At 45.9% G+C, this 11,227-nt stretch overlaps 4 protein-coding genes across 4 annotated transcripts; 1 reads left to right on the forward strand and 3 right to left on the reverse strand.

The window, feature by feature from the left end:
• Nucleotides 1-1,311: 1,311 nt before the first annotated feature.
• On the reverse strand, nucleotides 1,312-3,235 carry CCR75_005594 (uncharacterized protein; the record flags this gene model as incomplete). Its single annotated transcript, XM_067963673.1, has 7 exons — nucleotides 1,312-1,529; nucleotides 1,595-1,660; nucleotides 1,723-2,058; nucleotides 2,117-2,510; nucleotides 2,574-2,806; nucleotides 2,872-3,110; nucleotides 3,190-3,235. The coding sequence occupies 7 exons, from the start codon at nucleotides 3,233-3,235 to the stop codon at nucleotides 1,464-1,466; spliced, it is 1,380 nt and encodes a 459-aa protein (XP_067823573.1). The 3' UTR covers nucleotides 1,312-1,463.
• A 95-nt stretch (nucleotides 3,236-3,330) lies between these two features.
• Nucleotides 3,331-5,946, forward strand: CCR75_005593 (uncharacterized protein; the record flags this gene model as incomplete). The annotated part of the gene is made up of 1 exon (XM_067963672.1): nucleotides 3,331-5,946. The coding sequence occupies one exon, from the start codon at nucleotides 3,331-3,333 to the stop codon at nucleotides 5,944-5,946; it is 2,616 nt and encodes an 871-aa protein (XP_067823570.1).
• Nucleotides 5,947-7,103: 1,157 nt separating this feature from the next.
• CCR75_005592 (uncharacterized protein) lies at nucleotides 7,104-8,048 on the reverse strand (the record flags this gene model as incomplete). The annotated part of the gene is made up of 1 exon (XM_067963671.1): nucleotides 7,104-8,048. One exon carries the CDS (start codon nucleotides 8,046-8,048, stop codon nucleotides 7,104-7,106), a length of 945 nt encoding a protein of 314 aa, XP_067823569.1.
• A 668-nt stretch (nucleotides 8,049-8,716) lies between these two features.
• CCR75_005591 (uncharacterized protein) lies at nucleotides 8,717-9,196 on the reverse strand (the record flags this gene model as incomplete). Its single annotated transcript, XM_067963670.1, has 1 exon — nucleotides 8,717-9,196. One exon carries the CDS (start codon nucleotides 9,194-9,196, stop codon nucleotides 8,717-8,719), a length of 480 nt encoding a protein of 159 aa, XP_067823572.1.
• Between the last annotated feature and the right edge of the window lie 2,031 nt (nucleotides 9,197-11,227).

Raw genomic sequence — 11,227 nt, forward strand, 5'->3', positions numbered from 1 at the left:
AGAGTTTCGGGACGACGCGTTTGCGTCATCCCAGGTACAGGGGTCTGTACCTGTTGTAATCTCAACAGTTCCGCCTGTTGAGAGCCTTGCTGATTCAGCAAGGCTACTTTTTCCTTCATCTCGTCAAGTTCATGTTGTATGAACTTGGCGACGGTTGAATGGAGGGCATCTCTGTCTAAGTTGGACAGTAATGCCAGGATTGCATCGTTTCCTACGGTCGAACTCATTCGTTCAACCGCACTCCTTTCTATATCACTTAGAAAGGAGTAGCTTTCAGGGGAAACGTGATGCGTATTCCCACTATCATCTAACATGTCCATGTTAGATGTGGGAAATGTGGTCCTTGGACGGACTACAAAGTGCTACCAGGTGTAACGGGGCACTATGACTTGTACTGTTTCAGTACAAGTCCACTTCGCACTGCTTCAGTTGCGAGTGCTGCCCTACGTTAATTGACGTACACTGTACGTGCAGAGATAGACTTCTCTTAAGGTAGATAGCTTGAGAGGGTAAAATGAAAACTGTATTAAATATAATTAAGTGTCTTTTGTTCTATCTTTGTAAATGCTAACTTAATTATAATCTAATACTAAACATGTAAATGAATTCTTATCTCTATCTTATCTGTAACTCTCTCTTTGATTACTCCTACAGCTGATTAGTCTGCGGAATAAATAAGTATAATCCATTATACCTATTTATGGATAAGAATTCTGAATATTACTTTATAAAATAATATTCTGCAAATATTATCTACCTTTTAGATAATATATTGATTAACAACCTTAAAGTGTTAATTTCATGTGTCGATACACCCCGTCACAGATAATAATACTGAACATCACTAATTAAAGTAATATTCTCCAAATATTATATACCTTTTAGATAACATATTAATTAACAACCTTTAATTGTTAATTTCATGTAACGATCCACTCCGTTACACATGTTTTGATCAAGAGCTGCCGCAACACCAGCTAGAGGCCTCGATAGTGATGATTTCGATTCTCTTTGGTGGCTTGTTCAACCTTGTCTAAAAACAACAGATGTACACCACCACTATCATCAATCGCCGAAAATTTTTAACGGCTTCGCCAACAATATGAGGAGGGCTCAATCTATCAAAGTGTGATCCTTCACCACCTAGTCAGTGTCCCGGATCTCAATCCTGAGAATGTACGCAGTCAAGGATGCCATTCAGGATCAACGCAACAACAATATTTTCCGTAGCTGCTTTGAAACAATAGTTCATCTGCTCCTCAGCGCACTTTTTAATTGTTAATCAAAGAATTAAATTGTCAGAATCTTGTTATCAACATTAATTTTTTTTCGCGCATTTTCAATTCCATTTAGTAGCTTTATTGATGCGGTGACGCTTATAATATTTAGTAGCGCCTTCGTACCCGTAATATTTTCCGGCTTTTTTGGTTTCAGCATTCAATCCTTACTTAATAAACATGCACTTAGGACGACAGCGATGGAGGCGAAAGTGTCGTTTTAAACTGGCGAATATACGAGTGGAAGGCATGCTAAAGTGTATATCCATATCAGTCAGTGTCTCTCATGTTTACAAACTGGCGGGGGTCACACTTACTTGTATTGCTGCATGTACCTTTGGTGATTTATTTCGACTGTAAACGCGTATGATCCGTTCTTCAAACTAGATAGTGCAACAATACAAAGTCAGTGTGAACTTATGTGGACCACCACGATCGAACCTACTTTTTCGGGAAAAAGCAGACTAACTTTTTCTTTCGGGATGTAAAATTTAGAATCGAGGTCTCTCGAGGCAAAGAAAGAGACATTGTCCACAGGATTGCGGTTTCGAAAGTTATAATTAAGTCGGCCGTCCGACACGATGATATCGTCCGGATTTAGCGCCACTCCATCCAGTGACGTGATTGTGGCCAATTCCGTGGCATTAAAAAGAGGGATACGATCCGTCAAGTCCGATGGCACCAAATACTCATCAATAAATTCGTAGAGTTCGCGATGGCGCATTCGTTTTAGCAAAGCTCGTGCACTGGCCAATGCATCGGTCTTGGACGCTTCAATTGACTATCGCACGTAACACTCGATAATATATTGCATTCTTTGATTTTAAAACATGACGTACGTGAAGGATGTGGTCGGTAAGAAATTGAAACTCTTGTGGTGACTGTGTGGCAGTATAAATCTCTAACTCCTTGTCCGCGAGAAGCATTGCGTCACAAATCATAAATTCAACGGCTTTGCTCTTGCGATGATTATAAATTTGTTTATGCATCTGGTAGCGCTGCTGAAACATGTCGTAAATGTCGAGATTAACGCTTTCGTGGTAGCAAATTTCATTGCCAATCACACGATTAAACATGGTAAGGCGAGAAAAGTCAAAGACTTTCCGCAGACCAAATAGGTTGAGCATATCGCGAGCGAGATAGTCGAATTTGTCAACGTCAATGGAATTGCGGCCATTGGCTACAATTTCGTACAAGAACCCGTGAGCGTCTACGCGCGAGCCTTGGTGAATTCTACACACAAAAAAAATGTTTTATGAAACCATATGTTTTCCATTTTATGAGTTTAAAACTCACTTCTTTGCTCCAATAATAAGCTGTTGGATAAATCGCAGATCGTCTTTTTCGACTTCAATACAATTGTCGTCAACCATGTACTCAATCATGCGTTGAGACATGTATTCGTGGGAATACGAAATAGTTTCGACATTGCCGTAGCCCCGAGCAGTTGCCACGCGTGGTATAAATTCGTGCTCGAATACGTGCGAGAACGGACCGTGGCCCACGTCATGCAACAAGCCTGCCGCACTCTGGTTACACGTTACCATAATTAGGCTAACTGTACCCCAATTTGTAACTAATCGTAACTTCTAACCAGAAGCTGAGCTTCGCGATGCGTGAGCTCCAGCTCTGGCTGCTGGAGTCGAAAGCGCTCAACTGCTTCGCCAGACAGAAAGCTCACACCCAACGAGTGTTCAAAGCGGTTGTGCGATGCTCCCGGAAAGATGTAATAGAGAGTTCCTAATTGCTTCAGATTCCGCAAGCGCTGAAATTGTGGCGTGTCCATGAACGACATGCAAAGGCCATTGACTTTGATATAGCCGTGCACTTGGTCTATTTTAATAAAGTCATTGCATTACATTGCATTATATACATTCTGACGCTGTGGTTTTAAATTTGATAATGAGCTTACCATTAAAGAGCTTAGCGCGCGGGTCGTCAGGCCACGCGCAGGACATAATCTTTCTTTTGACAATCAGGGCTACGATACACAATATGATGTTCGAAACGTGAAAATTCAAAACTTTAAATAACCTTGCGACTCCTTGCCACCATGGGTGATGTCGCGTACGTGCAGCTCTCAGGAACTCCCTCAACCGTGACGCTCGGTATTTATGAAGGCATTGCACCACAGGAGCTGCAGCATCTGATGCGTGTAGCCTTAAATTACGAAGATAACGTCTGCGTCGGATTCCAAGTGCCGCCTCTTACGGAAAAGAAGAAGCGTCAATCTAACTCGATTCCACACCTTATTCCGCTTTCTGTAGCCTGCAAAGTTCCGAAGCTTCTTGTTGGACAAGTAAGTGCTCTTATTGCACCCGCATTAGCTCCAACTTATCCTCAAGGGATCAAAACTGAAGTCCCAAAGGCTGCAATTGACCTCCAGAGGCTACACAAGTTGCTAGATGCTCTGATTAGCGAGGAGAAACTTAGCATCTTCGAATGTGCTATTTTAAAAGATATGTGCGAGCAGCAAAATGCGAATGTTCTTGCTTCAATGGCTGGAAGTGCTTCTGTAGACAAGAAGAAAAGCTTTTTGCTACGGCTGTTGCATCCCGAGAACTTTCAAGGGCCTATAATAAGGCTTCCACTTGCTATGCAAAGCGATCATCAAGACCCGCTTCGTGATGAGCTAGTTGCGAAGAGAATCGCAGCGATAGGCAGAAGAGTGTATAGTTCCCACGTGCAGATGCAAGTGTTGGCATTAAGTCGAGAAACGTGGAAAACGCTAAATCTCATGCATTATAGCGACACGATGGAGCTGTTAATTATGATCGAAACGCTACTTGACAAACACGAGCTCGGTGACGAGCTAGTCGCGCCTGCATTAAAGCTGATTCTGGATCAAAATGAAGTACTTTGGCGTGCTTTGCAGCACTACCAGAGCAACAGAAACAACTTGATACACTTGGAGATGACGGTGAAGCAGCTTGCAGAGCAAGCGACCGATCAGTACAAGCAAGAGTCGAGTAATGAGCAGCCGAATCTATCAAGGATGGGAGTATCGATCGTGACGTCTTTTCACGCACAACATATGCTCACGAGCTTAGAACTCGATCTTCTCCTGGCGCTGTTGGCGCAAGACGACTCGCAAGTGCTTCAGTGTATATACGACTACAAGACGCGTACGCAGGAGAGTGCGGTAATGCTTCGAGACTCGTTAGTGGCAATTGTGGACGAGTTGACCCTCGAAGTAGGTGACGACGAAAAGGCGGCAGCGGCGTTTGGACATGGGATGGACGACGCGGTGCGAGAAGAGGACAACGGGCCACTTGATGGGTGCCACGACGACGAACGTGATTGGCTGGGATGGCAGCGCCACTTGACCTTCTTGCTGAGACAATGGCAACGGCAAGCTGAGTTGTCGCCCATTGCCGCAACCACGTTGCATAAAATGGTCGCGCAACGACATAATTTATTAGAAAGTGCGTACGAAGTGTTTGCAAGGGACGCCGACGCCACTGAACTCTTGGATACACTTCAACGTGTCGCAAAACTTCAACGTCAGATGGAACAACAAGGCGCTCGGAATGAATGTCCCCCCATTACGACCAAACACCTGAGTCTCGAGAATGTTGTGCGTCAAATGCAGCGAAGTGGCACGCTCGAGGACGAAGACGCGGCGGGCCTTTTAGAGTTGTTTCATGGCGGTAATGAAGCGCTGCAAGCGGCGAATGAAGCATTTCAAGCAGATCGTGATGTGCGGGAATTGGAAGAAACGCTGCTTTTGGTGGTCAAGCATGCGCGCTTTGGAAAGGATACAGTGGGCGACGCGGAGACGGACGAGTTTCAAGTTAAAGCTCGTCTCTTGCGGACGTTGGGGCAAACAGGGCGTTTGGACATATGGCAGGTTCAGCTGCTTGTGTCGCTTTTGAAGTCCCGCGACTCTCGCGTCTTGGCGGCAGTGGATGTTTACGACGAAGAGAACGAGATTGAGGATTTCGTCGAGACGTTAGAAATCTTAGCCGAGTTGGCAGCGTGGGAATGCCATGGGCATGCGATTGTGCAGGACTGGATTGCTCCATTGGCTCGGAGTAACAAGCTTCCTCGTGGAGGAGCAGAGCGGCTGGTACAGCTGGTAAAGTCTCGCGATGACCGTGTTGTCGCAGCTTTGGTGGTGTTCTTGAGCGATAATAATCAAGATGATTTTGTGGACACCTTGGTACGGATTGCGTGTCTGGAAGCGATGAAGCTGAAAGGAATGCAGAGCGACGAGGCAAGAGAGGGACATGTTGCGTTGGCGATGTTACAAGAACTGACAGATTATCGCGTTGTGTCGCGGGAAGAACGTGCGCAAGTGAAAGCGCTGGTGTGCGCGGGAGAGGCAAGAATGTTAGCAGCTTTAGATGTTCTTGCTGCGACACACGACGCTGAAGACTTTGCGGATACCGCACGCCGCATCTTGGCATTACTAGAGGTGAAAGCTGTATTAAAAGACGATGCGGCGCAGCAATTGCTGGACATTTCCGGAAAAGATCCAACCACCGGGCGCTGTTCTATTGAACGTGAACATAAAAAATCGCTGGATGAAACAAGAAAAAAAGGCAAAGAAATTTGTTTGTGTGAGGTGACCGATGTAACGATGGATCTGGCAGAGACAATCAAAATTGATGCTTTTGAAAAAAAGCAAGAAAACCAGGCAGAAGAGGGGGCAAAGGGTGACAATTAATCGATTGATACACAGAAGAATTCGGGGTGAGATCTTTAAGGTCGAAGTCTGACGCTTTCAATGTGATACACAGACAAGTATTATGCATGGCAGGAAATTATTATTGAGGATTAGATTGATTTATCCAAATCATGATGAGCTATTTGCATTCGTACTTAAAAATTATAAAATAAACTGGCAGTGTGATTGGTCTTTGACAACTCCTTTAGTCGCGCCAAAGGCGAATTGATGGGTTGTTTCCTTACCGTAAGGATATGTTCGAAAGAGCTGCAATTGTCAGGTGTCTCGCTGGACCGCGCGCGTCGCCGGGAGAACTTTTCCGTAGAATCGAACGACTCGCGATAAGTTTTAAGCACCGATGCTTGATGTAGCCGTGGGTGTAAAATCTCTTGCCAAATTTGGTAAATTACAGCTGTGCGCAGGAGAGGGGCATCAAAACGCATCGTGGAGACTGCATAAGTTTACGCACGCATAACTCACACAAATACTTATGGTTGTGTATGTGTACGTGAGATGCCTGACCGCTTTTCTAGGCGCGGTTCAAATTATCGTGAATGCTATTCTTTGAATGCGCTATTGACAGGTTGTAAATTTGATCATGAGTGTGTAAAGAGGAAGAATAAGGCTGCCGAAAAACGAGTTGGGGTCAAATTTTCTGTGTTGGAGCTGTGCCAAGCGCGCTCCTCCCTTTTGAAAGATGTGACAGTTGTAGACTTTACATGTTCGTTTTTCAATTATTGACTTCCGCAGTGCCAAGAACATTAATCTTGTTTTTCAAGAGCATTAGGCTTTTGAGCACACATATTAACAGTTGCTTGTCTAACCTACAAATATGCGCATCAATATGAGATGGGGGTTTCCTAAAGCTCCTATCCTTGATTTGTCTAAGGATTACTTAGGTCTGAGCGAGTTAAGTGCACGTTAAAATATTATTTAGATATGAAAAGTGGTACAACATGTAATTATATACATCCTAATTCGTCATCAGAAATACGAGCACAATATGTAACTTCTTGCGTCTGACTCAAAGCCCATTCTCTAGTTGCAGGATACACACGTCAAGTTAAGGAGCACAAAAAAGGGCATTGATAACGAAAAACAGATTGCTTATCACCTACATGAGCGATCAAATGTCCTAACCAATTCCTTGGCCCGGACTATTTTGGGAAAATTGCCTGGTACTGCAAGAGATTTTCTTTGTAGCTCAGTGGCTTGCGTCCCGTGAGGCGCTCGACCGTGTCCGTCACGTGATTCATAGAGCCGTTCGCGAGCATTTCGCCACAGCAAAGCAAGTCGCCAATGCACAGTTTCATGGGGAGGTTTGAAAAGTCTCCGTGGACGTCCGTAGGCAAGCCCCTTTCGAGCCAATATGCACGGAGCTCTTCGTCCGGCAAGTCGACAAATTTGCCCTTGTAGCCGCTAATCGAGTTCACCCACTCAAAGATTTCGCGGTCCGTCACGGCCTCAGGGCCCGTGACTTCCACAACGGTGTTTTTCTCTTGTTTCCCAAGCAAGAGCGCCGCAAAGACTCGACCACAGTCTGCAATGGCCACGTACGCCCCAGGAACATCGTGGCTATTGGCCAGCCACCGGTCTTCTGTATAGTGCCACGATTGGGCAAATAAGCGCGGGACGTTGTCTTGGTAAAGGTAGTTGCGTTGAATATTGTAGTCAAGGCCCGAGGTTTTGATCAAGTGCTCGGTGAAGTGGTGGTCCTGCGGCAAGAACGGCACCTCGTTGTTTGGCTTGTCGGAACCGGCTTCAACGAATGACGTGTAACACACGCGCTTGACGCCTGAAGCTTTCGCGGCTTCAATGCAGTTTTTCATTTGCCCCCGTCGGCCATCGCCGATGAGCCACGTCGAAATGAACGCCACGGCATCGGCGCCTTGAAAAACTTTCTTGAGGCTATTAATATCGGAGTAATCGGCCTGCGCGACGACCGCGCCTTGAGCTTGCCACGATTGTACGCGCTCGGGCGCGAGTTTCGACACGTCGGAGCTCGTGAGGACGAGAATGTCGTCACTGCGTTTAATTTCAAGCGCAAAGTCTGCGGCGACGCGGCCGATGTTGCCACCCACTCCTGTGAGGACGAATTTCATGACGCGAGGAGTAGTGGAGGGCGGCAAATTGCTATGTTAGACTCGGGCACAGCAGTTCAAGAGAGTAATCAAACGCTCGTCATTAAATCTCGTCTGGCTTTCTTGGAACGCGTCATCATTTATAGATGGGATCGTTTGGAACATGAATACAGGTAGACACGTTTTTGTCCTACTCTGTTTTAGAAGCTTAAAGCTTACGTAACTCCGGCACTGCTATGTGTACAAGTGGTCATTTTTTGTTTTGAAAGATGTGAAACGTTATTTCTGGTCCTTTCCTTCGTACGGAACGTTTCACGTCTTTGGGTCGTTTGATTCGTCGGAAACAGCTGGATTCGCGTACGTTTGTGTTGACGACGGAGTGGGTGCCCGAAGTCAGAGCCAAGACGTGCCAGTCCTGGGCGTTAAGCGAGTACGTAGAGATCTTGGGTGCGATATCGTATCCATAACTATTTGTGTTTTATGCCTCGAAACGCCTGATTGCCGACCTTTACTTTGTACGAACGCTTATGTGCGCGCACAGGTGCGCGAGGTTCCCGCCAAATTTGCCCATCAAGAGATGAGCTGTAAGGCCCGGAGCCCATTTCCCGAGCTCGATTCCTATCATGTAGACATTTCGGTCTTGTGCGTCGCGTTTTCAGTCGACAGAGGACTCCATTGGCGTAGAAAAATCACTGATTGAAACATCCTACACGACGCGAGCTTGGACGATTTAGTCGACATTGACGCGAAAGCTCGAGGTCGTCAATGGAATCCCAGACGCAGTACCCGAGAATCGATTCATCGGGCTGCGTCATTATTTCCGTCGCGACAGCGAGACAAACTCTTGATTGGTCTAAACGCGAGGACTTTGTTAGCTGAAAATGCAAAGATAATCGATTCCATGGGTCGGTCGGCCGTCGCAGCACGGACAAGACGCGGGCGTCCAAAAGACTGTCGCACAGAAGGCGATACTTGCGATAGATTGACTCGTTCGTAGGCACGACAAAAAGCTTCATGATGTCGTGGACACCCGCATGCATGTGCGTAACACAGCGAAAGCGCGCCTGGGCAGCGACGGTGACGTTGTCAATATAGTACGCCACGTCGCTCTTGCGATGCTTTAGTCGCCATAGGCTACGAAAGCGTTCGGTTGAGAGCACAGAAGTCATGACGCTCTGGACGGATCGACTCAATCGGTCGATAATTGCTCGACGAGCTACACGAGGGAGGTCGATGAATAGATATTTGCTGTTGGCAGTCTTTTCGATAAACCTGGGTTCGGGTAGATGGGTACTCGACGTATTATCGTTCAAGGGTACGCTAGGTACAATACCCGTAAACGAATTGAGCGAAAGCTATTGCAACGTCGCTGGCGTGGCGGTGGTACTAGATTAATGGATGACGGCATGAGATGGACGGAGCGAGCGCTGATGGTGGCTGTCGTACGTAAGCCTGATGGCTAGGATTCTGTCGCATAGCGTCGATGAAAGGGAAAAAGTGAATTGAATTAATATTTTTAGCAGTTCGGAATATACAATAGTATAAAAACATAATTAATAAATATACCAAAATATACCAAAATAATTAATAAATTAAAAAAGGAAGCCACACCGCCTAAAACGGCGATTATAACTTAATTGGTAGAGTAAAACCGTTTTTGTCTCTTGACTTGTTATTAGTTGAGTTACTGTTGTCCATATATGTTTATTTAATCTTGATAATCACTCCACTCCAACTTTTTCTTATTAAATATTTCTAAAGCAGGACGATTTAAAACTGGCAAAATGACTTTGTAACTTCGGGATAAAAAGTACCTAAATGTTTAAAAAAATTGGTGGTGCAAACATGCTAATTATATGCTGTTCCGGCGAATCCCATGTGAAGAAAGCATGCCCGTTCCATGGCTCTCCCCGAGCTTAGAGATGGCCATGACCACCTTTTGTCGTTCTGTAAAGAGCATGGTAGAGTCTCCGGACATCTCCATTTGCTTGATTCAGAAAATGAGGTTCTCTTTTTCTTAAATCTCGAACGTCTTAACATTGACAACAAGAGGGCGAGCCTTAGGCTCTGATTAAGGTAGAGAAGTGTATCGATTCGGCATAGATGCCGCTAAGTGGTCCTGTGACCTGTCCGATAAGAGAGGATTGGTATCGCTTCCATCGCTTACCTTTTAAAAGTTGCGTTTACCACAGTGAAAGCGCCAATCACACAGTTTTACCCAACGAAAATTATAAAGCATAACATCAGCTCTGCTCAGTTACCTATACCGAGCAGCTGAACCTTGTCCGTGTACGGAGCGACTCCCGCGACAAGACAGCAGCTTAGGTCGTCAGGCGACGATCCGAGTAGAGCCGGCACCACAGTCATGTTCGCTTGACATAGAGAAGAAGTCTTTAGCACTGTAATAAAAGGATTCTGTCATTATCTGTTGCCCTTGTGTTATCTGTCATATCTCTCTACAGCTCATGTTCATCTAAGCAGTTTCTTGCAGCCGAAGCTGATCGAAGGTAATAACACGACAGGCCCTAAGTCGTTAGCCGCCACTTCAACCACCGCAGCACGCCTCTTCATGCACATACGTACCGTCATGAAACGACTAACCAACTCAGAAATAATACAATTTCCAACACTCCTCCTCGGCTAAGACTTACCGTCATAACCAACACGCATTAAAGCACGCAATTTTGCAAGCTTGGTCGCGTCGAGTGCCTTGGTCAGCAAATCGGCCAGCATTTCCTCCGATCGCACGTACTGTGCCAGCACAATCCCACGTCGGGCAAAATCGCAAACAAACTTGACTCGAACGTCAATATGTTTGGCCTTGAGCGACAACGCTTTTCCTTCAAGCTGTCGAATAGCAGCTTGATTGTCGACATGCATTAACATGGGCAATTTTGGCACTGCGCCAAATTCGCATAGCATTTCGCGTATGCCTAAAAGCTCTCGCGCCACCTCCGATGCCGCCACAAATTCGGCTTCCATTGTCGATAGTGATACACCACCCTGTTTTTTGGCACACCAGCTGACCGCCATACCGTTGAGAAGTATAATACCTCCGGTCAGAGACTTCCTGTCACTTTTGTCTGCGGCGAAATCCGCGTCGCTATAGCTTTCAACCACAATCGACATCCTGTCATTTTCGCTTGGTGTCATGTTGAGTTTCATCGACTTCGTGCCTTTTAGATAGCGCGCCACCCGCT

This window comes from Bremia lactucae, linkage group LG13 (assembly GCF_004359215.1).
Source record: "Bremia lactucae strain SF5 linkage group LG13, whole genome shotgun sequence".
Taxonomy (NCBI): Eukaryota; Oomycota; class Peronosporomycetes; order Peronosporales; family Peronosporaceae; genus Bremia; species Bremia lactucae.